The following is a 27126-nucleotide window of genomic DNA, read 5'->3' on the forward strand; positions in this document are numbered from 1 at the left end:
TTTGGTAACTGGAGTAGGCTCATTTTCCATTCCATTGCAGGACTGTCAGGAGGCCACACTGGCCACTCATCTCAGAAAATCACAACTCCTGTAGTGATCGTGTGGACTACTTTTTTCACAAGAAAATAATATCAGAGGTGGTATTAGAGGTATAAATGCAAAGAAGTTGCAATTATTCGTTCCTTGTGGTGGCTCTTTGAAGAAAAAAAATCCAAACTCTCTCCTCTATTCATTGTTTAATCTAGGTAACATTTAGACTCATATGTAAAGGTATTTTGATAGATGGTAATGTACACATGCACACTTCAGTTTACATAGAGACCTGTGTGGAGAATGGCAATTTAAAGTTAACATGACTTGAAGGTATTCCTACAATAAGGTTTAAAGATTTAGCAAACTGGGACATTACAAATCCAAAAAATGTTTCTAGATTTTTCATCTTCCCTTTTTCAACAAAGACTGACAGAATATACATATACAGGTTGACATTTTGATTTATCCAAAAGAATTTTCACTTTGTTCAGTTTGCAAGTCCTACTGACTAAAATGTAGTATCATTCACAACAAAATATTTTCAGTAAGTGAAAGCAAAGAAAACCAAATCTAAGCTCAGAAGCTAACTGGTTTAGAAAGCCTGGTAACATCTATGTTTGCGGAAGTGTGTCTCTAATTTTTTTTTATACATTATATATATAGACACACTCACACATATATATACACACGTGTGCACATGTGCACATGCACACACACACTCATTTGTAATCTGCAGTGAAGATCAATCTATTTTCTAATAAGGAACAAAACACATTATTTAAAAATGTGGCTAATTTAACAAAACAGAGAAGAAACTGCTGCTATCAAAATATACAATTTGGATTGCAGACTAGAAGGCTAACAACATTAAAAAAATAGTTTTAAGCAAAACCCCTTTGCTTCTGAATAACAACAGGTATCAACCTGCCATAGCACGAAGCCTCCAAACAAGATTTTATAAAAAGTTTAAACTGTGACCCTTCTTCATTTGTAAAGTTCTTGACATATCATATAGCATGAGCTCTGGTCTCCAAACTGAAGCCCCTTTCATTTTTCTCAATCCATACTTCAGGAAATAAATGGCAGCTGAAGGATTCAGAATCTCAAGTGAGATTTGTGCTTTACCATATACCTGCAAAAAATTAACAGAAGACAACATTACTACTCTTTTGGTATTTATAGAAATTTTTAGTTTCAGGAATAATATGCACAGACTTTGTTAAAACAAAGTTCTTACAGAATTAGCAAGTTGCCAAAGAGATGCAATGTCTTGTATGCCATACAGCTCTGCATTATGCACAATATTTGTCCCACTAAAAGAAGTCAGCTAAAACCTTTGCTTCGAAGAAAATTCATGTTTTCCGAGGCATCATATGACTTCTAACATTGGAAGACTGTTGTGAAAGATAACTCTAGTTCATTCTGGGAATTCAGCTACACAGTTTAGCTGAGACTTTTAAATAAGAAGCCATAGAAAGTTTGATGCTTGGAATTATTTTGACAACTCCCATAGGATTTTTCTTTTTGAAGTTCACTCAATCGTTCAAGCAGTTTTCTGTGCAATCAACATGAAAAGATTAAACATTCATGAAATGCATGGGCTTCTCCCTTCCCTCAAACATTTCTTCAACTGCTTCATGATAAGAAAGTTTCTTCTTTACAACTTGAAAAGGGTATTGCAATGAACTTCCTACTCGAGAGGGTCTGAACCACAGAAGGGCAGAGTCAGAAGCAATGCTGCTATCCACACAGCGGCTGGTGCTCCTCCTTCCCTCACTTTTCATGACAGGCAGGGCGAAGTACTTGGAAAGCCCCTAAGATACAGACAAATCACTAGTCCACAACTCATCATGTGCCACTTCTTTTCTGACTTCCTTCCTCTTCTACCTGGTGCTGTGGACTCAAGGGCATCAGTATAAGGTAATGCTTTGGGGTTCTGTATCTTAAGGTATCTTCTCACATTTCCTAGACTGTCATCTAGTGAGGTGGAGAGAGAAAGGAGGAGAGCTTGTAAGCTCAGAACTGCAGTGCAAGGGGAGGGCTGGGGGAACAAAGGAAAACTCTACACCACCTAGCTTGTTCCTTTCCTTCTGCTTAAAGGGAGGTGGTGAGTCATGGTACTAATCGATGATTAATGATAACTACCCTTCCTTTGAATCCATGCATATTACACTTTGGAGATTGTTGTTTATAGTGTATAATAAAATATGGTGGTATATATTTAACTGTATCATCAGGGAAAATCTAAATATGTGGTATTTTCAAGCTAAAACACTCTTCACATGTCTAAGTTGCATACCAAATGATGTTTGTTGCCATAACTTATCATTCCCACAAAACATCATAAAAACATGAGCGTAAAGGATTTTCAACAGGAAACATACCTGTCCAAAGTTTCCCAGAAGCGTAGAAATACTGGCCTGTCCAAGTGTCTTTTGTGGTAGCTCAGTTCTAACACTGTTACATCCCACTTCTGTACATTTGGATCCAGACGTACTTCATCATATTTGAGATGAAAAGCTTTAACTATGGGAAACAGGAAAACATTTCGTGTACAAACACAATGACTTTACAGTGTTTCATTATTAGTCAAAGAGAAATCCCACCCCATCCCTCTTTTTTCAGGGTAAAGTTTGAGAACAAAATTAATGAGCCCATCTCTCAAGAAAGTCAACTGGTCAATAAAGGGTAGTGAGCTAAACAGAGTGGTCAGTGGCCACTATCAGGCTGTCGTGCTATCACAGGTTTAAGTGAAAGGGCAGCCCCTATGTTTAGATGCATAGATTCCAGGAGCAAAGTGCAAAAACCCAACGCCAATTCAAGCACATTTTCACTGGGGAACAAATATGTTCTTTGTGAAAATCTTTGAACTGTCCAGAATTTAAAAAAAGCATTTCTGAGACCACCGAGAAGGAAGCCTGGCTCTTTCTGGAACGTCTAGGTAGAAGACTGATAGCAGAATGCCAGTGTAAGGCCCCAATGCTACATGAAGCACTAAGAAATTCAGTAACTGCTTACTTCTCCTGATCTAGTACTCAGTTAAAAATGGGAAGATATTAACAGTAATTTTGCTCTAGGGAAGTATTGTCGCATGCAGATTATGTAAAGACTAAGCATTAACACAGCGAGCACTAAGGCCTTCTAGCGATTCTTCTTGACTTCCTTAGCCAAATCATAGTTTTGACATAATTCAGTGCAAAGTATTTAAGTTTTGTACAATTCCTATCCGGTAACCAATTTGATGTATTTTCTATTTTCAGATATTATTGGAGAAGTAAAGCTGAAGCATTTGACCAGGCTTGTGGGAACAAGTTATTTTTAATGCCATGATCATATATTTTCTGGTACCACACTCTTCACTTTTTTCTTCCACAAAACCCACTTACAATTTTAGCCAAATAGCTAAAATAAATAATAATAAAAAACAAATCTCTCCCCTTTTCCAGATACAGGTCAATCGATAAAATGACACATCTAGGAGCTTTCTAAGAAGACTGGTATCTGAAATTAGCTTTTTTTTCAATTAGCAAACTAAAGAAGTCATCATCTGGCTTGTTAGCATTGCCAGATAAATTTCCAAGCTTTGTGAATGAAAACTAAGAATACATACACCATTATCTTTGCTATACAACGTTGTATGTTTTAAATTCACTCCAGTGAAAGCAAATAAAGATATACCAGGACTACACATTTAGAGAAAATTTAATCAACACCTGACAGAGCCTCTGCATTCAGGTTAAACGATATTGAGCAGAAGACTACACTTCCAAACCTGAAACAAATCAGCATTAAAGTGCACTAACATGCTCTAGCAGCAAAACCTTTAACATGGTATTCAAAACTAAATATTTGTTTATCAGTGACATAATTCAAAATTTCATCTGAAACATTCACTTGCAGATGTAAAAATAAGCTTGTTCACTATGTCAACATTAAACAGACCACAAATAAAGAAAACTATGGAGGACAATTTTAGAGACTCAGCTAACAAAATGCTACGTGACATAGCAGTTGAACAAATAAAACCAGTTTGACAGGCTCTAGTCCAATCCAAATTTTATTGAGGAATTCTTTATGGTAAGCTACCTGCTTGTTTTCCAAAATGACAGTGATGAGCTTTGAATATTTGTTAATCGCCACAGACCCAGTGACTGACACGAAGAAATGCAGACTGCAGATGAAACAACGAACTGTTGGAGATCCCATAAACCACATTTACGAAGACTATCAGAGACTATACATATGGGCAGAACGGTAGCTTCAGCAAAAGGTAAACATACAACCAGGTTGATGTTGCCTGTGCTCTCTCTGTTCACAATGTTTTTATTTTGAGGAGTGAGTAAGGCCGTTCAGAAAAGCCCTAGAGATACTCTAACCAGGACAATATTTTAAAAATACCTTGCTTTGAAACAAGTGAATGCATTTCTAAAATTAAAAAAGAGTCCATGTCAATGTATCTGTGAGTCAAGTAGGAACAGATATTCTTCTTTCGCGTGAAAAAATGTAAGAACTTGTAGACGTTCAGAGTGAACTACGCAGGCTATGATTTTGGGTTTTTGGCATAGTGAAGACTTCAAAAATGTCAAAACAGGTCATAACAATTCCTATGGCCCTTTATACATTTGTATATACATAAAGTTAAAATTACTGTGAACATGCAACTACTAGCTAGATCTTAAATATTTAACAGTATTTTTCCTCGTTTTGCTTTTCGTAATTTACATTTTCTTTGTATCTTCATTGTGAAGTGTTATTTTCTTCACCAGTCTCTTTTATTAAATTCTCTCCTGCGATGTATTTTTTCTTTTATGCTGGCTTGCAGGCTCTTTCACTTTCTCCCTGTTCATTCTCAATCCCCCCTTAAGCAACTCATTCTATTTTCTTGTTCACATATACATCCTTAGCCTTCCATCTGACTGGTTTCTTTTTTTCACTCCTTACCAAACGAGCATTCTCTTTCCAGTTTCTTCTTCACATACCAAATGTGCACATATAAAATATCTGACCAAGCTTGTTTCCTCATCACACTGACTGGAAGATGACAGACTAAACTAAGATGTTTTTTGGTTTGTTTTGGGGTGTTTTTTTTGGTTTTGCTTTTGTGTGCATGTGTCCGTTTGGGTTTTTTTAAATCTGCAGCTCAGAAACCACTGGACACTATAAAAAGGTCTATTTTCTAAGGCAGCTTCACAATGAAGCAACAGAGAACAGAAGCTGGCAGTTTCTTTAGATAATATCGCCCACCTCACAGTCAGAAGAGCGAACCGTGCGAGAAGTGCAGTGTGTCTCAAAGCACACTGGGCATAACTGTGATAGATCCAAAAACCTGTTCAGATCTATACAGTTGTAACATACAGCTCCCAACCTGGAAGTATTTGTACCTTCTTGAACTTTCAAGTTTTTGTCAGACACCATACTGTATTTGTAAAGCTTTCTTTGTGAAATACTAGGTGATTAATCCTCCATTCAAAGTAGTAATGAAATCTGAAGACACCTTGTAAAGTTGTTATCTATGAAGTATTATAATGTACGTCGTCTTTTCACCTTTTGTTTTAGAAGCTTGGAAAGTAAATTTATACATCAGCTATTTCTGAACCTCTTGTAAAGATGACAGCTCTGAGATTTCCGTGAGCTTCCACAGGTCAGCACAGCAGAACTGCAGAGGGCATGTTAATACTTGCCATCTGTGTGAAGACCTAAGCGTCTGTCTTTTCAACCACCCCAGTCCAACAGGATTTTGGCAGTACTCTGCCATAAGCATAAACACCCCACAAAAAACCCCAGACAGAACAACAAACCCCAAAACACTTAACCCAACCCCCCCAAAACCCCTTACTTTTTGCAAAGATATCCACAGGTGATCCGTCGGGCAAGAGCCAAGGCCAGCCTTTGAACTGCCAAGCAGGACCCTGTACAAACACCGCCACTACTCGATCCCTACAAACACACAGAGATGGACATGCTGAAGGTCTAGAACATTCACATTACATGTTTTCTTAAACAGGCAATACACCTTAGCATAGTTTCTTGTTTTAGTAACAGCAGCATAGCACATTTAAAAATCACACCTCCAGCACAACTGCTTTTTCTCTGCTAGGCAAAAAAAAATTCATGTGATTTTTCCGGACTTCAAGCTCCATCCCTTTGCAGAATGCAGCTCAGTTTCTCACCTTACATTTATAAGTCAAGCAGTGTTTATTTCTGATCATTATTACTTTGTTTTTAAAAGTGCTCCAACATTTTAGAGATCACCTTCTATGAATAACACTGTAAACCGAGACGTATCAATTTAAAAGCCTTTATTTTGAATACTCAACTTCTATTCTAAAAATTTATTAGAAAAGACAGCTGCTGAATTTCTGCCTCTGGCCACAAAGCGCATCCTTTATTGTAAGGGTACATAAACATTACCTGCAGTCTAAGAAAAGAAATTTGTGATTAAGTTGAAGCTTTTACATTAACAAAATTTTAAATAAACCTTTGAGAACAAATGTCCTCCAAAATATGATCTGATCTTTTTCTTGAAAATTTACATCATACAACCATGCCTCCTATCTACTAGCACAAATAATTACCTCCCTAATCTAACCCCCAAATTTAATTAATCATAAAATCTACCAAATCCCAAACACAAAAGAACAATAAAGTTGGAGTTTTGGGGGTTTTTGTTTTTTAAAAGACAGACTAAAGCTTTGCCATTTAAAATGATGTTGCAGGTTTTATAATGGCTAACAGAAAAAAAAAAACAACCAAAAACAAATTGAACAGCAACATGTTAATTTCCACATACTAATATCTGATTTTCCCTTGGATAAAAACAAGGTAAAAAACCCACACCGCTTCATCTCTTTGGTCAGAATCACAGAACCAAAGAATCACAGAACGGTAGGGATTGGACGGGACCTCTGTGGGTCATCTAGTCCAACCCTCCTGCTGAAACAGGGTCACCTACAGCAGGCTGCACAGGACCTTGTCCAGGCAGGTCTTGAATATCTCCAGAGAAGGAGACTCCACAACCTCCCTGGGCAGTCTGTTCCAGGGCTCCGTCACCCTCAGAGGGAAGAAGTTCTTCCTCATGTTCAGACGGAACTTCCTGTGCTTCAGTTTGTGCCCATTGCCCCTTGTCCTGTCACTGGGCACCACTGAAATGAGTTTTGCCCCATCCTCCTGACACCCGCCCTTGAGATATTTATAAGCATTTATAAGGTCCCCTCGCAGCCTTCTCTTTTTCCAGGCTGAAAAAGCCCAGCTCCCTCAGCCTTTCCTCAAAGGACAGATGCTCCAGTCCCCTCACCATCCTTGTAGCCCTCCACTGGACTCTCTCCAGTAGCTCTTCATCTTTCTTGAACTGGGGAGCCCAGAACTGGATGCAGCACTCCAGATGAGGCCTCACTAGGGCAGAGTAGAGGGGAAGGAGAACCTCCCTCGACCTACTGGCCACACTCCTCTTAATGCACCCCAGGATCCCATTAGCTTTCTTGGCAGCCAGGGCACACTGCTGGCTCATGGTCAACCTGTCGTCCACCAGCACACCCAGGTCCCTCTCCGCAGAGCTGCTCTCCAGCAGGTCCGCCCCAAGCTTGTACTGGTGAATGGGGTTGTTCCTCCCCAGGTGCAGGACCCTGCACTTGCCCTTGTTGAACCTCATCAGGTTCCTCTCTGCCCAACTCTCCAGCCTGTCCAGGTCACGCTGAATGGCAGCACAGCCTTCTGGTGTATCAGACACTCCTCCCAGTTTTGTGCCATCAGCAGACTTGCTGAGGGTACATTCTAGGTCTTCATCCAGGTCATTGATGAAGAAGTTGAACAAGACTGGGCCAAGTACTGACCCCTGGGGGACACCACTAGTTACAGGCCTCCAACTACACTCTACACCGCTGATGACAACCCTCTGAGTTCTGCCATTCAGCCAGTTCTCAATCCACCTCACTGACCACTCATCCAGCCCACACTTCCTGAGCTTCCCTAGGAGGATGTTATGGGAGACAGTGTCGAAAGCCTTGCTGAAGTCAAGAAAGAAGCACTTTAGGAAGAATTTTTGATGGTTCTTAAATGTTTGATCATCAAACATTTTAAGTGCTATTTTAGAATTTCAAAACCATGGATTTCTGATTAGTTCAAGTTCTCAGTACAGAGAGCAATTAATTTAGGAACAGGACCTTTTCAAAGTATTCCTCTCCATTAAAATCTACTTTGGAAGTTACAAAACCACCCAAAATGTCATCGTGCATGTCTAAAATATAAACACTTGTGAGGAAGAAGTCAAAATGTTGCCCAATTCATTACATCAATTAACAAAAAGATTTTTCTCCAGAATTTTCCTGCTCAAAGAGAAATATGTTTCCATAGCATCGAACAATGGGCTACAGACAAAATAATCTGTTTCCAGCTTTTTCTTAACGGTAAAAGCTACCTATGATTCCCGTTCCCAAACCGGGGCTCTCCTTTCAGAAGTAAGCTTTCATCATTCAATTCAATTCAATGAATCTGATTCAATACCGAAATCACAGCTCAGTCTTTACTGTCTGGCGTATTTTTTCTTTCTTTCTTTCTTTCTTAAACTATAACAAAGTTAGAATGTCAGATGCTGAAGGCCTGCAAACATGTCTTCCCAACAGCCTCTCATTCAGAAAGCAGACAAAAAAGAAGGATGCTTCTCTCAGACCATGTTTCAGTGACTTGCACACTACAGTATCACAACAGAAAACTAATATGAATTTTCCTATTCAAATTTCTGGAGCATTTCAGGCAAACCTAATAAAATCAGTTGTGCTGCTCATAATGTTAAAATGCAGAGTGTTGCAATTTCTGAAGACCTTTTAAGTAAGTTTAGTTTCATATTATTTTCATCTGAAGAAAACACTTCTATACAGTTAACAAACAAATCCATTCTTATATCCATATCTTCACTTTTCAGGGGATTTAGTAGCATTTTATTTGTCCCCTCCAAATTCTGCATTCTCCTGCTTAAGAAATTTTGTAAAGGGCAATCTATTTTACCAGTCTTGTGGCATAAGTTTCAGAGGTTGGTCTACGACTCGATAAGGTACGGTAACGCTGACTGTAGTTCCCCCAGGCTGAATCTGGTCCTTCCTTCTCTGTATTAGAGTTTCATTCTCTCGTTGACAGCCTTGTTTCTTCTTTTCATCTGATGGTACAAACCTTGGGGAATAAAGAAATATTCAGTAGACAAAACCAAGTTCTTTGATGCAAATCAGCAGTAACAACTTTATCAGAACTTTGCATTATTGGCAACAGTCACTGAAGCCATCTCATTTTCACTATGCCAAGCCTCCATCACTACTCTTTTAAAACAGAAAAAAAATATAAGAATAATATTTCATAAGCCCTTACGATAAAAACAGTCGTACTAAAAGGTCCTCTGCCCCTCAAAGCTACAGCCAGACCTGTTGCTACACACTTGGGGGACTCCTTGCTGACCTTGCCCAATACCTTTGCAGATGAGAAGTCGGATCCCAGCCGGCTGCATGGCTCTAACTCATTCTTTTCCATGATCGAGGGCAACATTGGGAAGCTTGGGCACGAAGAAACAAGTGCTTCCTGGAGCAAATTTTAGAGCTCTTGTGCTTGGAGCCATCAGAATTACGTTTTCTCAAGAAAGCTGGGGTTTTTGGTCAAAAATGTTTTTGAGAGGTTTTTTTCGGGATGATGGTGATTTTACATTATCAGCAATTCATCCGGTTACTACAATATATGATCCTACAGTTCTGGACTTTTGTTTTCTCACTAGCTTCTCTGACAGAGTAAGTGCTTGGAAAACAAGCATATTGTGATTCTTCTGTACTCTGGTACGAGAAAAATAAATGCTTAACATGTGACACCCCCCCCCCCCCCAGTGAATTACAGATCTTTTAGTTTTCAGCCCTTCACCTTAAAAAAAAAATGCAATTCCATTTCAAAAGTCTCTTCTTTATGATGATAATAAAATAAAATACACAGAACAGTTTTCAAAATTGGCATAATAAATGTAAGAGTAGTGTAAGCCTTTTTACTGATGAACCTCAGTAGATTTTATCAACAGGAAAGATAACAAAACCCTGAATTTTATAGAACTAAAGCTGTGTCACAGAAAGGTAAGCTGATGTGACCAGTGTCACTTACCAGGCCAGCAAAAGAGCAGTGCTCATACCCACGTTCTCCTAATATTCTATTCAGAACCACACATCTGCACAGTGAACACTGTCTGCCCCTGGCATTTCATTTCCAAAACTTCTGATGAAAAGAAACACTATGTTTCACTTAACTGCAAAAGTTATCAGAGTACTGGTGCTACATTTTAAAATCACAGTACTCTACATAATTGGTAAGATTTCTCTTCATTATAGTACAGATGGTGCTTTTTAAGAGTTTACTACATTTTTTGGGTAAGCTGTTTGCACCATTTCCATTTGTTCTTTTCAACCTATTTCTATTTGAATACTAAAAACCAACTTGAATGTGTTTAAAGAGGCAGACTGCACTTTCTATTGCTGGAAAATAGAAAAAAGGAATGAAAAACAAAACATCAGGAGAAGTTCATTATTCAGTCAACTTGAAAATACTAGTTTTTGGTAACATCTTATATCCAACGCGAAAATGGCATTTTGGGGAAAAAAACCTAGACAAACATGTTTTAAGGTAGCACGTGGAAACTGTCAATCAACCTTCAAGCAAAGGTATTTTACTTTCCTAATAGAAATAAAGTGATGAAGCCCCCTTATATGCCTCATGGTTTAACAGTGTTTCAAACACAGAAAGTCACAACCAATTTCTGAAGTGTGTGTCCAAACACATACAGCTGCACAGGAAAAATAAAAAAAAACCAACTGCAAATGACTCTGAATTGTGCATTAAAGTTGACTAGCATTACAAATACAGAAAAAGCATTACAGATGTTAAACGATAAGCTACAAACTAAATTATGCTTATCTGTCTAGTACATGCAAAACAACACCATTCTAAAGAAAATACAGACAAAAAAGCTACACAGGATACAATGGGGAAAAATACACTTAGGCCACCTAGAGTATTATAAAAAAACCCATTAAGACAGTCGTTTCACCAAGAATTGAAGTAAATAGTAAACTGTTAATATTTACGTATATTTTATCTACCACATCTAACTGACACATACAATTGTGTGCTACACACAGAAGTGTTCAACACAACTCTACTTTGGAAAAAGCCACCAAACCTGACATCAGAATTAAGTATTTCTAGTCAAGTTGCTAATTTAAAAAGTCAAAAGTGCAACTTTAATCACATGCATGCCTAATGGCCTGCTCGGCCAACATGTTGCCAGCTTTGCTTTGCCAATACTAACTGATGGGAAACTGTACTTTATAACTTGGCGTGAGGATTTGCTTGGTGGTCTTGAGCTTTTAAGAACACCATTCATGAGTCTCTCCTCACCCATCAGAACTAAGGAATCCAGACTGGAGAGATGGAAATACAATGAAAAAAAAAAATAATTAAAAAATTACAAAAAACCCATCCTCAAACACCTTTTACCCAAGTGGCAAGGTCTATGTGAAAAGCCAGGATCACCTAAAATGGTGGAGAGCTTGAGAAGAATTTTGTTCTTTATTACATGTCCCATGCACTGAAAAAGAACAAACTCCTACAGAATATGTAAATAAAAAACAAACAGCCATGCATACATTATAGTCATAATCAAATAGTCATAGGAACAGCAATCTAAAAGGTCACATTTTTAATTGAATTTGTAAATGTGGGGAAGCAAACACATTTTAAATGGAAACAGGAAACCCAGCCACCCCTGCCAAATTAGACAAGAAACAATATTGCTCTTCTACAGTCTAACAATTAATTTCACCACAATATCCGAGACCCCGCAAATTTGGCTAAAACAGGCATTCTCAATTCTACTTTTTAAAATGTTTCTGTTTAAGAATTCATTTCAACAGTAGTTTATGGATAGTTTCTCTCCAATTCAGCTAGAAACTGTGTTACAGCCATTAACACACCATTTGGTTGTGCCTTAGTTATGTATCTTCTAGACAGTAGCTTCAGCTTTATTCAGTGCAAAAATGTGAATGTTTTTGAATGCATTTCTCCAGGACAGAACATAAAATATCGTGTCATTTGAATTTTCTGAAGAAAAAAATTATCAATGAGCAGATTCACATGGAACAGTAGAGAAGATGACCATCATAAAGAATGCACTGAAACAAATGCTTACATATATGTACACACACAGAGAACAGGAATAAATGACAGCTTACAGAAAGCTTATGAAATACATGCTTGCATTTCCGGGAACCATCGATTCAGTAAGCATAACAACAGCCACGTGCTCAAGATTTGAGAATCAACAGAAATCACTGTATCATCATAAATGTAATCACGGCTTACTCCATCGCTACCTGGACATAAAACACAAGCTTAAGAAATCTGAGTATTAAAGAAAGCACCAAACAACCCATCTTCTCCTGGGAATTATTTGCCACAACACTGTAACTGGTGGCTTAACTACACCTCTGTACTTGACACCTCTTTAATCATCCAACAGACTAGAAACCTGTTTCAAAACCTGACTGTGCAGGAGCTTACAAAAATCCATATCTACTTACAATCCATTTTTATACCCCTACTAGGAAATTAATAGCACTCAATTCTCTTGCTGTTAATTGACAAAATCATTATCCACATGAAAATGGTGCACTCTCTCACTTTACAAAGACAGCGGGTCCCTTTCCTAAGGTAACAGGCAAGTGACTGAACCAGATCAAATTCTGGGAGGCAACTGGTAAGATCCTATCCCCTGAACTGCCAGAGCTACTCATGCCGAGGCTCTGCAGTCGCGGCAATTGCCAGCATTAGCTTTAAAACACTCTCACTGAGGTCAGGTCAGCACTTTCTGGCCCCCAACCCACGTATACTGAAAATGCACGAACAGAGAATAAGGCAACTCCAATGCTGGACAGTAACCAAGATCATCGTAATGTACATTTGATTGTGTTTAGAACTGGAGACTTCTTATTACAACCCTCTCTATTTTTGTTAGATTACAGTATCAAAAGCTTCATAAACCTATCTTTGCAAGAGAACAATGCTTTTTTGTTTGTTTGTTTGTTAGTACATCATCCCTGAACCTTTCCGATAGTTTGCTCAAAGCTGGATAAATCTCAGTGAGTTGCCTGGCCACATATGGTGAAACATACCAGAAGTAAAGACATCATCATAATAAAAATACATCATCATCATCATCATCTAATCATTTAGAACTGCCCGATATAATTCCTGCCTCACTTTTGTTCCATGTAAAGAAGCAGCACTGTCTCTGAAAAGCCCAACTTTAGATATTCTCAAATACTTACTCTGGAAAGCCAGATTTTACACAGTAACTATGACAGTGTTGCATTCCAATAGTGAATAAAAATAAAATATATTATATGAAATATTTTAAGAAGCTTCACAATATACCATAAAATATTGCAGTTCTGATTTTAAATGACATATCTTTTTAATATTTTAGAAACTCTTCATTTTTATCCTGTACTTTGCTCCTTAGAAAAATAATGTTTCAAAAAAAGGTTATCAAGAATATTTGCATATTATACAGCATGTGAACTGTATATATTACAATTATATATGGGAATGTCCCCCTACAAAATCTAAGTTGCAACAAATATATTCAACAGACAAATCAGGTATCTTAAAAAAAAAAAAATCTTAAACCAGTAATATGCCTCTGGTTTATCATTATATATATTCCTTTCTACTCATGATAGCTTTCCTGATTTCCATATTCTCTATTTCAAAACAGCACATAACATTAGTGATGAATTAAAGTTTCTAAGCATCACATAAACATCAGCCAAAGCTGTCAAGGAAAAAAACCCCAACATACTACACAGCTATCAAAAGGCTTACTAAAAATGCTGGTATAATTATTAAGTTTCTTTCAGTCCTTGAAAATTGATTTGAACGCCTACCATAGTACTGGATGAAGAATGTCCTGTTTATTTTACAACAAACCACCTAAACTAACTGCTAATGACACCACATTTTTCTCATATCCAAAGTGACACTGCGTTGCACTCCAGTCACTTATAAAAAAAAAAAAATCCAGCAACTTAGACAAAAACTATCCTAAAAGACCAGGATTCCCAGCTACAACTGTAAGTTTTTATTTTAAGTGGTTTGATCTCTTCTTATAATTTCAGCTAACTCCGTTCTTTGTTTTAAGGAAATGTTTAAATGCAGGGAATCACAAAAGTTGGTTTTATTTATGAAACCCAAATAGTCCTTCCTCATCATCACACACTTCTCAGGTCCTGGGCATGGAAGAAGTTGCCCTGTAGACAGCCCGTGTCACACGTGAATCACAGCTCCCATACCCTAACAATCCTGAGGGCCTTGTTCTCCCAGGGTTCTCCGACATTCCTTAGCACCCTCCCCTACAACGGCTGGTCTCTGCCAGCTCCAAAACCCTCTTCTCCTTGTGCTGTATCATAGATCTTCTCTGATGGCTAAGACAAGCAGGCTCGTTACCTCTAGGAATACAAGAAATTCAAAGCTCCCCAGTTCTTCCTCAGCAGGGGTAAGGGAGGGAATACTAATATGGGTGTCTTTTCTATCTGGACAATATTTCTTTATTCCAAAGCTTGTGGCAATGGCATGTTTTCTTCCAAATCTCTACTCTTCTGTCAAATTTAGCTGAAAGTGGGGAATGAGTTAAAGAAGGCAGTGAGTTAGAGGCAGGAATTAGGTAAGTCTTCTTTCCTTAGAAAACCATGACATATCTATCAATCACACTCCACATCAAGGCTAGTTCTACACTTTGCATATCTGAACAGTAAAAATAAACCCTGCAGCCATTCCTAAACAAACTACTTCAATAAAATTGAATGCAAAAAAATACAGGCCAGGTGGCATATTTTCTAGAAGAGTGCTAGAACTGTCATGGCTAAATTAAATTGGAAGATGCAGAGAAGGCAGAGCTACTGAATGCCTTCTTTGCTTCAGTCTTCAGTGCCAAGGCAGGCCCTCAGGAATCCCAGGCCCCGGAAGTAAGAGAAGCAGCCCACAGAGAGGATGACTTTCCCTTGGTCGAGGAGGACTGCATGAGGGATCACTTAAGCGATCCGGACGCCCACAAATCCATGGGCTCCGATGGAATGCACCCACGAGTGCTGAGGGAGCTGGCGGATGTCATTGCTGAGCCACTCTCCATCCTCTTTGAAAGGTCCTGGAGGACAGGAGAGGTGCCTGAGGACTGGAGAAAGGCCAATGTCACTCCAATCTTCAAAAAGGGCAAGAAGGAGGACCCAGGGAACTACAGGTCAGTCAGCCTCACCTTCATCCCTGGAAAGGTGATGGAGCAGCTCATCCTGGAGGTCATCATCAAGCAAGTGGAGGAAAAGAAGGTTATCAGGAGTAGTCAACATGGATTCACCAAGTGGAAATCATGCTTGACCAATCTGATAGCTTTCTATGATGGCATGAATGGATGGGTAGATGAGGGGAGAGCAGTGGATGTTGTCTACCTCGACTTCAGCAAGGCTTTCGACACAGTCTCCCATAACATCCTCCTAGGGAAGCTCAGGAAGTGTGGGCTGGATGAGTGGTCAGTGAAGTGGATAGAGAACTGGCTGAATGGCAGACCTCAGAGGGTTGTCATCAGCGGTGCTGAGTCTAGCTGGAGGCCGGTAACTAGTGGTGTCCCCCAAGGGTCAGTATTGAGCCCAGTCTTGTTTAACTTCTTCATCAATGACCTGGGTGAAGAGTTAGAATGTACCCTCAGCAAGTTTGCTGATGGCACAAAACTGGGAGGAGTGTCTGATACACCAGAAGGCTGTGCTGCCATTCAGCGTGACCTGGACAGGCTGGAGAGTTGGGCAGAGAGGAACTTGATGAGGTTCAACAAGGGCAAGTGCAGGGTCCTGCACCTGGGGAGGAACAACCCCATGCACCAGTACAAGCTTGGGGCGGACCTGCTGGAGAGCAGCCCTGCAGAGAGGGACCTGGGTGTGCTGGTGGACGACAGGTTGACCATGAGCCAGCAGTGTGCCCTGGCTGCCAAGAAAGCTAATGGGATCCTGGGATGCATTAAGAGGAGTGTGGCCAGTAGGTCGAGGGAGGTTCTCCTTCCCCTCTACACTGCCCTAGTGAGGCCTCATCTGGAGTGCTGCATCCAGTTCTGGGCTCCCCAGTTCAAGAAAGATGAAGAGCTACTGGAGAGAGTCCAGTGGAGGGCTACGAGGATGGTGAGGGGACTGGAGCATCTGTCCTTTGAGGAGAGGCTGAGGGAGCTGGGCTTGTTCAGCCAGAATAAGAGAAGGCTGAGAGGGGACTTAATATATGCTTACAAATATCTCAAGGGCGGGTGTCAGGAGGATGGGGCAAAACTCTTTTCAGTGGTGCCCAGCGACAGGACAAGGGGCAATGGGCACAAACTGAAGCAGAGGAGGTTCTGTCTGAACATGAGGAAGAAATTCTTCCCCCTGAGGGTGACATAGCACTGGCACAGGCTGCCCAGGGAGGTTGTGGAGTCTCCTTCTCTGGAGATATTCAAGACCTGCCTGGACAAGGTCCTGTGCAGCCTGCTGTAGGTGACCCTGCTTCGGCAGGGGGGTTGCACTAGATGACCCACAGAGGTCCCTTCCAACCCCTACCATTCTGTGATTCTGTGATTCTGTGAATATTTTGCTCTTCCAAATTCTGTTATCGCACTTCTCATTCATTAACACACCTTGCCTCTTCACTTTGTCTTTCATACTTCTTAACTATATCAGTGTCCTCCTTTGACCCCTTAAACTTCTTTTTCCTGGATCCCGTTCTTTGCGCTTTTACGACCAGCCTCCTCTTGGGGCAGGTCTCTGGAAATTAACTGCAGCGCTGGCCAGGCAGAGCTGAGAGCCTCCTGGCACATATACACTTAAACACGACATACAGGTACCCTGTACCAGAAAGTCAAATTACACAGATGTAAAATCCAGGGCTTGTAGTTGTGAAATTACTTCTTGAACGTAAAAACCCACATAAACAAGCAACATCTCTGTCAACGCAACTGTATCGGCCCAGTAACTGCATGCACCTGAAGCTATAATGTTAAAAGTCAGCCTTGTCTCCGACTAAGTATTTCGGAAGAGGCAGCAAGAATCCAGTATGCTCACTGGATCTTTGATGTTTCGTGGCAGTAATCTCAGGACTAGAAATAGCTGGAGATTAGAAGGCACCTGGTATCTCACGGCACAGTTTTAAAAAATTCTAGGGCAACTCCAGTGAAAGCTGTAGCACCACAGTAAGGACAGCCTGGTTTTGAAGAAAAGCAGCACGTAGTCTCACCAAGAACATGCAAAGTGCTGCTGGTGGAAGAAAAGAAGAGCTCTCCATTTTTTTGAACATACCATTGCGGACAATCTATAACAGTGTATTTCTCTGTGAAAATGACTGCCCGTTTCAGAAAAATTAACTGGTATTAACTGGCAGGCAGCTCTAAATACCATGATTTTTTGGACAACAACGACATCAAACGTGGGGTTTGGGTTGTGGGGTTTTTTTAAAATTTTTTTTACCATAATAGTGAATTTTACCTTACCATGAAGAAAGTAATTTGCAGTGTTGATTGCATTCAGCTATAATGAACTGAATCCTAGAATCAGATGTGTGATGCAATAAACAAATTTTAGCAACTCATTAATATTTCTCTGAATGAATTTGCATCCATACTTAATGACAATGCCTAATTCTTATTATTATAGTATGTGAGCTTTAAAAAAAATATGCATTATTTACACAACCATACAACCCGCTCAGCTGATACAGCCATTTACAACTCTCCAATTACCTTCTCCTTTACGGTAACTGTGGTCACCTCCTGACATCTTTTCTGATCTCAATGAGAACACTGCCCTTGCTCGTCTTCTCTAAGTCTTCTGCCATTTTAAGGGTTTGTTTCTTGGTTGCATATGTGTGCATATATGTTGCATAAAAGAAAACCACTACAGACATTAGAAATGGCAGTGTAAGACTTTTTTCTCAACCTGCCCATATGGCCCGCAGGCCACAACTGTGCAAAAATTCTGAAAGTATTTTTTTGCTTTTTTCCTACTACTCAAGAGGCGTTAATTTCTTCTATACTCTGGTCTGTAAAACTAGCCTGTCATGACACTGTTGATGCTCCCTCTTGCTTAATTACCAATTTGGTACTAGTATACTTCTATATTCGAAAATCTTTTACACAGTATGTTCTAATCAGCTACTTACTTCAGATCTTGCAGAAGGTCCTTTGCATTAAGCATCGTTATTAAAGAGGTCGTGGCTGCTGGAATAATGATTATGGGAGTTCGAGATCCTGTAGAGACAATAAAGTTACATTTGCCTGTTTGTTTGCAGGTTTTTTTGCTGTTTTAGCTGTTGGGTTTTTTCCCCCCCTTTTCTCATTAAAGGAACTGTACATAAAAGCAAAACTCTTGCTTAACAGATCAAAATCATGGAAAAATATTCAAGGAAAATTGTAGTAAATAATTTCTACACTAAAGGTTTCCATTCACCAAAAAAGCATACCCTTCTATCAGGAGTCTCTAAGTATGGGTAGGACCCATATTTAGCAAAACAGAACACTGCCTGCATTCCACTGCTTGTTTATATTGGTGCCTGTGGTTCCAGCAAAAGATAGAGTGGGCAAATTCACAACAAAAAGGACCGCGTAACTAGAACTGACTCACCTTTTTTCTGGTTTGGAGGTGGTCTTGCTTGAGAAACTGAGAAAAAAAATCAGAAAATATGGCAGAATGAAATGATGCTTTACAACATTTGTATTTATGTGTTAGTCAATGTTTTTAGTTGCAGGACTGAACAGAGAAGAGTCACACTACAGTCATTAGATTATTTTCACAGATGCAATACACAAAGCTGAAGAAGGGATTTATAATTTGGGTCTCGGTATCCAGAAGACAAACAGCTTCTGACTGTCTGAAACCGACATTAGGACAGTTGAGTCAATCTCTCCTCATTTTACTGAAACTAGTTATCCCTTTCCATCCTCCTCAAAAGGCTGGGGCACTACAGCATTGACAAGAACTGCCAGCAATCTTCAACAAGGCTGCTTGCGGATCTTAAGTTCAATAGTGCCAAACCAACAGGAAGGCTGTTTCACAACAAACTAATTTTTACAGAACCTCACCTTTTTGTCAGTAGTTTTTATCGTAGATGATATCTGTAGAATTTAACTTTCAACAATAAAAATCTGAATTTCAGGCTTACTCAAGTTAATTTTGGATTGCAGTTTTTGAGTTACACAAACTCTTTAGTGCCAGAAACAATGAAACTTGACAGACACAGCAGAACTCCAGAAAACAACCAACCAAACCCCCCCCCAAACCACAAAAAACAACCACAACAAAAAAAAGCCGAAACAAAATAACAACACAAAGAACCCCCCCCCAACCCCCCAAAAAACTGCCAATAAGACTGCCACTGAACAAAATCACACAAGCAAACAATACTGGCCACACCGAAACCAAAGAGTGTGTCCCCCTCCCCGAGTAAAGCGCTCCCACTGCAGCCTTCTGCGCTGGGGCCTCCTCAACACAGCAGATGCTTCAGTGCAAAGCGGGAAGAGTGCGTATCCTTCCTCACTTTGGTGCCATTACTGAACAACCTGGCTTCCTCCAAACAAACACTTTATAGTTCAGTTTTCATGAGTCCTACCTTAAGGAAAGAACTGTTGTGCTCAATCATTATCATCATATATGTTTATCCTAATTCACAGGCTCAGAAAACGGTGAGTAGTAGAAAGCTTGATCCAGACTAACTCAAGTCTCAACTGCTACTATGCATGAAAAATTTCATTTATTGACTTCCAATTTCATAGCACCAACTTGCTCATGTTTATTTATGACCAACTGTTTCAGAAACTGGCTAGAACAGTATAAATATTCACAACACATAGTTGCCATTGTTGAAATACTGAGACCATATCCTTAATTATCTTTTCCTGACACTGTCAATTGCACGGATATAATTGGTCTCACTATATTTAACTATATGAACTTTACCTACCCAGTGTTGTTGTTTTGGTGTTTTTTTGTTTGTTTGTTTGTTTTTTTTTTTTTTTTTTTTTTTTAATCTAGGTTTCTCCTTAATGTAAAATGTATCTTGAAATATATTGGCAGCGTCTGCTGCCCTAAAATAAACTGGTGGGGGAAAAAAGCATCTGGAAGAAATTTGATAGCTGTACCAAGACATGTTCGTAGAAAATTAGGTATTGCAGAAAGGTACACAAAAAACATCTTAAATTAAAAGCACATCTTATAGGTAATTTTTCAAATCAGTACTGCACAACTGTTTCATCCAATTCAACTAACACTTTATGCGCAAAGCAGCATCCTCCTGACAACTGTACATTCCAAATACTTTGACTGCTAAGAACAGAACAGCTACTTCTTTAAAAGTTCCAAACCCCAAAATATCCTAAAACAGGCAGAAAAACAAGGTGTTTTTTTTTAATGAAGCAGTATATACTTTCTTCAGACTACACCTCTCTTCTTTATCCTCTCTTCAATTTGCAATATAGAGGCAAGATAATGGATTAGATTGGCCTTAGAGAAGGGCAATATCAGTATAACCTGTACAATGTACAAAAAATACACTTCCGCCAGTTAATGCCCATGAAGTCACAGCTAGAAGTAAGGACCTGTGACAATTCAGTCAGCTCTCTGTTCTTGCCACTTCTACTCTTTTCATACTGCTGTCTGTCAACTCTATTCGCGTTATCATGCTTAACAGGGCTAGGGAGATAAGTATGACAGGCAGCATGACCTTTCTAGTACCAAAATAACAAACAGAAGAATCTGTGCACAACAGCATTTAGGTATGCTGCGAATATTCAATATCAGAATAGATTTTTGGGGAAGAATCATTTTTAAAATATTAAGTCTTAGCATTAAATCCTACTAATAAATCTCTGGGAATTAGCAAGGCATACATTGCAAGCGTTTAGTAGTCTCAACAAGAATAGGCACTACTCCAGCAGTACTTCCAGAAAAAAATATATTCATTTTATAAGGTAGCTTTATTTCCAAAAACCCCCAAATGTCCCCTTTCCAATACCTTCATAACAACATCATCTCGTTCTTAAATAACACCTTTCACTTGAGACTTTCTTCCACCAAACCAGAAATTCTCATAGTATGTAAACTAGGTGCAGATATGCACATAGCTGTTTGGAAACAGTGATCCTCACATCTTTTAAAAACTCTTTCTTTCTAAGGGTTTCTCATTAAAACAAAATAAAGCATCTATATCATTCTATCTTTGAATCTCAATTGCAGATTCAATCTGACACACAAAACTGAGTTGGTAGCTAAAACCTACTAACCGGGAATTTAAAAGTCAGTTGAGGATTCCGGCCCCATTATGAAATTCTTCATGTGCTAAGAAGTGTGAAGAAGTAATGGTAACACACTCAGAGAAAGACTTATATCTGATATATTAATAAGTAATAATGTATCTCTTTTCAACATTAGCTTTTCTATTTAGGTTGTTCCTCCCTGGAGTATTAGCCAGCTATTATTATACATTTGAGTGGGCATTTTTGAATTGCCAAGCTGACAACCAAGAAGTTCATCATTTTTTGTTTTCACTAGTGCATCCTTTCAACGGGCTAATTCAGCAACACACTACAGAGAACGGACCCAAGCCCCTGACCGTTTCAGTTCAAGCTACGCACGGTATAACATTAACTAAAAAGTTGTGTTATTTCAAATACATATGCAGTTAAAGACCACAAATAAATGACTCCCACTTTATTCTTGAGCTAAAGTTTGAAATAGTACTACTTTGAAACTCGTACTTCTTTGGAACAGAAGCACAAATGGAAGCAGGCTACCTTACCTGGTCGTGGAATGGGCTGTGCTGCTGGAGTCTGTGTTTTTCGAGCAGAAGCACCTTCCTTATAAAAGAGAGAAGGGGTAACATTAACAGCTGGGCTTCCCGTCAGGTACATGGCTTTTTTCAATGAACACAGAGCTACAGAGGGTATCATGAAAATGAGGGCAATATGTTTCCATTAAAGAAGAGAAAGAAAATAGTGAAAAATATTCAAAACTTTACAGATTCTGTTTTAGACTTGGGGAGGAGAGACAACCTCATTAGCTTTTACAGGTTTACATTTTAACCATCAAATGCCAACCAAACCTTTTTCTACATTCAAAGAAACCTTTTTGATTGATAGTATTTTTTCATTTCACCTATGATCACTTTCACCAAGGGTTTATAACATAAATATAAGCAATTCGCTACAGAAATTTCAAAACAAGATCTGCTTATGCTCTGGATGGAAAACTAGGACCAAGAAATTGCAATGCATTTCTGTCTTTAAGAGTTTTAGTGCCCAGAAATAGCACTCATGATAATTAGTTCTACTCATGCCTTATCCAATTACCTTAATGTATCAAAAAAAAGACCTGCACTACTGTTTATCCTTGTTAACTCTGCAGAGTCAACACACCACGTGAGAAAACAGTGAGGTCACATGTGTCTGGGTCCAAAGCAACATTAAATTCCTGCAAGAACAAATTCTCTTCTCAGTTACTTTTGTGAAACCTCACTCAACAAAACATATATTACTAACAATATTACTAACACTGTAAAAAATCATGCTATATATTCCATCCACTTCAATTTGCAAGGGTGACAGAAAACCTTCTGACATGAAACCATGAATTTTATCTGAAAATTACTTAAACACTACATGAAGCGTATCCTATAAGTGAGAGACACTCCGAAAGGTCAGAGATTCCACCCTGTGAAAAATCTGTTTGAAAGGACTCCAACATGGCATTATCACATTTGCATGTCCACACATAAATAACAGTATGTTCTGTAATTCAAAATAAAAAAGCTAATGAGCAGGAGACAACATGCAAGCAGTCTCAAGTTTGACAATTTAAATCACACTTAGAGATTTTAAGTTTCCACCATGAAAGCTGAAACTCTGTTTTTATCTCAAGAACCCTGAAGTACAAATCGAAGAGAAGATCCCTTGACAAGCCCTTAGAAAACACAAATTTACTCAAAATGTCTCTTTCCCGGAGCTTCAGTCAAAGCCACCCATAATTAGTTACAATAGGCTGGAGCTGACATTTGGTACAGCACACACCTTTTGTGACTTCTCGTCAGCAAACTCCTGTTCTTCTTCAGTACAAGGATTGAACCCCCCATTGCAAGAAACGGCTTAAACCTGAATCTTGCTGTACTCTTTTCTGGTTACTAAAATACCAGCATCTATGTAGGGCACTTGAGTCAGTCACTGTTATTTTAGGACTTATGTTTTTAGTACCCCAGCAAAGGTATTTTTGCCTATGTCCTTTCACAATAAATATTCAGCGAATGAGAAAAATCAAAATACCACACCCTCAAGGAAGAGCAGCAGGAAAGGCTGACTAAGTTTGAGAGAAGCCTTGCAGCTGAGAAATAGCAGTTATTTGAAACATCACCACCTTTCTCTTCACCAAGAAAGTGGAAATAAAACTTCGCATCTGTTTCTATAGAAAAATGTCATTTTTTGTTTTCAAAGACTACTCCAGCAGTGCACTAATTACACATGTTGAAGAAATACCAAGAATTGTTCCATGACTTCCTTAAATTCAAAGCACTTTCTGAAACAGAAGAACCCCCATCAAGCTAAAGAAACATCACTTCCTGCAACGCTATGTTTCAAATTTCAAAATCGAATTCCGTTCGCTTGGATGCTTTATTATTCCTGTCTGCAGTCCCGCATGTCCATTCCTCCTTCCCCTCCTACACCATCAGAAATGCAACTTTCCTGCCTCACCTTCCACTTATTTGGTGCCTCCAAGGTCTCAAACAGACCCTGCGGGTCCTACAGCAGCTGCAACGAAGGGAGGGAACCAGGAGCTGCTGCAGAGATTTCAGGTTTTGGGAAATTCTTGGAAAGAATTATAACTAAATTGTAACCAAAGCCTGGGTTTCCATATGACTTGGGCTTGTGATTTCTTTCTTCACCAAAATGTCCCTAAAGCACCAGATCATACGTAGGATCAAGCCTAACAAAGTAATTGGCAAATACTCTATTTGGGAATTTTTCATACTTCCCTCTGAATTGTCTTCTTTAAAATAGTTAATGGGACACTTAGGGCAGAAGCCTAAAAGAAAAAGGCAGGGCTTTGAGAACATTGCAACTGAAACAAACAGAAAAAACCAACCCCAAACCACCACCAACAACGAAGCACATAAAATCACATGAAAATACCCGACTATGGTAGGAAATAAAGTCATTTAGATGAGTAGATACAAAAGACAGCTACCACTGCCATGCCTACGCCTTTGTATGTTTAAGAACAATTTCTGCAAATCAGTAAATGATGGGAGGTCACAGCTTTTAGTTCTGTAAATCACTGCCTTAGACTGTGATAATTTCATGGATGAACGTCAGCTCACAACTCCTGATGTTCTGGCCACTTAGCACAGAAGCTCAGTTGTCACCTACTGAAGGCGCAGCATCTACCCTTTGTAACTGGTTTATGTCGCCTCTCTCTTTAGGATTATCAATGACCTAATCACCACCTCCTCTTACGTAAAAACTGCCAACAATGTACCAAAAGCAGCTCTGACCAATATTTCAATCCCACATTTCTTAAATGGTTTGTAAGGAGAAAAGCATACTGTTAAGATGAGGAAAAAACACAGCGCAGAGCAGTGATGGCTGACAAGATGCGCTAAGTGGAGAAGCAAACCTGCTTTCAGTAAGGAAATCATTAGCAGGATAGTTTTGCTAACATTTCACATTGTGCTAAAAACAAAAGATGTTAACTTTAGATACAAAATTAATGCTTTTCAAAAGCACTGAGGTAGAGGTGTGTTTCCTGTGACAATGCACTAAATTACGATCCAAGGTCTGTTTACAGGGCGGGTATAACCACCGAGAGCTATACGCTAGGATTTCTCCCAGAGAAAAAGAAAATGAAGCTGACAGAGTAAACTTTATAGTTGGGTCCCTCAACCACATCGGGGAAGTGCTGCTGGTAATTTCTGGCCTGTTGACGACTTGGAGGCAACTTCTGCTTTGCATGCTCCCATTCCTTGGAAAGACAGTAGCTCTGTGGGCGCATGGTAAGATATTTCAAATCCTCTACTGCGAAGTTTTAAATGTAAAAGTTACCCCCAAGTAAGTAGGCACAGTGCAAATTCAGGCTCCAGCTAGAGGAGCTTTGGTTTGTGCAGCTGTACCCGAAGCACCAGCAGCAGTAGTAATCACTGTTCAGCTATTTAAAGAACATTCATTTCCTCAAAGTTGCCGAACACTTCAGTTTTGCTCAAAGATGACATACCTCATTCTTATGCACGCACTGTTTGAGACTGTGAAGGAGTATATTATGAATATTCATAAGTTGAAACTCATTTAGTGACAAAACCATGTAATTTGAAAAATACAAATCTTCTTTAAGACAACCACTTAACATCGTATTTTAATGAAAAACATATTCCTTGGTTTAGTTGTGCTAATTTACCATAGAAGGTTATATACAGTTTACTTATGATTTACTTTAAATACATGAGTATTTAACCATTCAGAAGCAACAACCTGACACAGAACGCAATCAGGCAAATGGGCACCGAAAGCTCCGTACTTTCCTGGACTTCACTGCATCACTTACAGATACACGGCTGTAGACACTTTTCAGTGGAATTCATTCCATTTCCCTACTAATGTTTCCTATCATAGTAGACATTTACAAAATGTCTGCTCGATAATGGTTCTTATTGTCGTGTATGCCTTCTGCTATTTAGCACTGTCCTACCGAAACACTTAAAAATACTGGGTTTGCAAACCAGTGCACGAAGACAAAACAGGTTAGCACACGTTACAAAATCCAGATGCCCACCTGTAGTCAAACAAGCAGAAAAACCCCTCACACAACTGACTTCTACTATTATTGCATGCCCTGGTAATTAAGCTTTAAGTGTGTTCTCTTCTTCCATCATTCCTTCACACAATTTCCACATTTGCCTTAAAATTTCAGACACTGCTATGTGCTCTGCTAAGTTTTGTGAGTGCAAACTATGTTTACAGCAACAAGAAGCTTTAGGTCTGTTGCTTAAAGTCCATTCAATCTGTAGGTTTTGCATGCAGCATACTTGACGCCTTTCCTTTCACACATGCACATATTTTCCCTTCCCTGTTTCTCCACTGCCCAGGCAAGCTGCAACATATTATGAAGATGCAAATTGTTCTGGACAGATTCTTACCACACTCCAATGTATTGCATCCTCAACTCACTTTAATGCAAAAAGTTCAACAGCTTTAAAAAGATCTATTTCTTGCAATAGTAAGTCTTGAGATATTCCATCTTCGCACTCACCAAAAATTACCTAACAAAAAACAGTAAGCCATTGTCAACATCTAGTCATATTTAGTTACCCAACAGTGGGTGTTGTTTTGGTGGGGTCTTTTTAATAGCTTTTAAAACCTTCTGCAGTGTGTGTTAACCTTTGCAATTAAAAAACACAAATCTGTCATTCTTTGTGTTAACTTGCAAAAATCGATTGCCAATATTGATCTGATACCAGGACCAAACTAGTATTTTTCTATATTTTAGAAAAAAATCTGTATTTTAGATACCTCGTACTTTTCTTAACTCTAAATGAGCACTGACATCCACAGTTCAGTTACTTTCACTCACTTCTCAGCCGGAATCAGAAATTGCCTGAACATAACTCCTGCTACGTTTCAGGAAATGAGCCCTCATTGTTTTAAGCAATAAAACATGTTATATTGGTTGAATTTTTTCTTGAAGGCACATTTCACATAACCCCAAGCTAGTTTACTCTCTTGAAGCACAGAACAAAGCTATTAAAAGTTTCTTATTGTGGCTTCACAACATATGAATAATGGAAGGAAAAAACTCAAAAACTCTAATTCACTGCACATTCACTGTCCCAACTGGTGTCTATTAGAGACACCTATACAGTCTCTAATATTTTGACCTTTAAGTGTTCGGAGCAACAGACAGAACTGACAATTTGATGCCATCTTGTGGCTTTTTTAATTTAGCAAATTTAATTTCTATCTCGTTCCTTTACAGCATTTAAATTAGTACA

The 27126-nt window shown here is 39.0% G+C and overlaps 1 protein-coding gene across 1 annotated transcript in view; it reads right to left on the bottom strand.

The window, feature by feature from the left end:
• Nucleotides 1-223: 223 nt before the first annotated feature.
• Nucleotides 224-27126, bottom strand: part of CDC73 (cell division cycle 73) — a 119704-nt gene continuing 92801 nt past the window's right edge. Inside the window, exons 11-17 of the mRNA XM_075422346.1 lie at nucleotides 21898-21955; nucleotides 18729-18764; nucleotides 18268-18355; nucleotides 9034-9195; nucleotides 5870-5970; nucleotides 2418-2559; nucleotides 224-1165 (exon numbers count right to left, since the gene is read on the bottom strand). Coding sequence (XP_075278461.1) covers nucleotides 1129-1165; nucleotides 2418-2559; nucleotides 5870-5970; nucleotides 9034-9195; nucleotides 18268-18355; nucleotides 18729-18764; nucleotides 21898-21955 — 624 coding nt within the window. The 3' untranslated portion in view covers nucleotides 224-1128. The remainder of the gene's footprint in view (nucleotides 1166-2417; nucleotides 2560-5869; nucleotides 5971-9033; nucleotides 9196-18267; nucleotides 18356-18728; nucleotides 18765-21897; nucleotides 21956-27126) is intronic.

Source organism: Opisthocomus hoazin, chromosome 6, assembly GCF_030867145.1.
Source record: "Opisthocomus hoazin isolate bOpiHoa1 chromosome 6, bOpiHoa1.hap1, whole genome shotgun sequence".
Classification (NCBI taxonomy): domain Eukaryota; kingdom Metazoa; phylum Chordata; class Aves; order Opisthocomiformes; family Opisthocomidae; genus Opisthocomus; species Opisthocomus hoazin.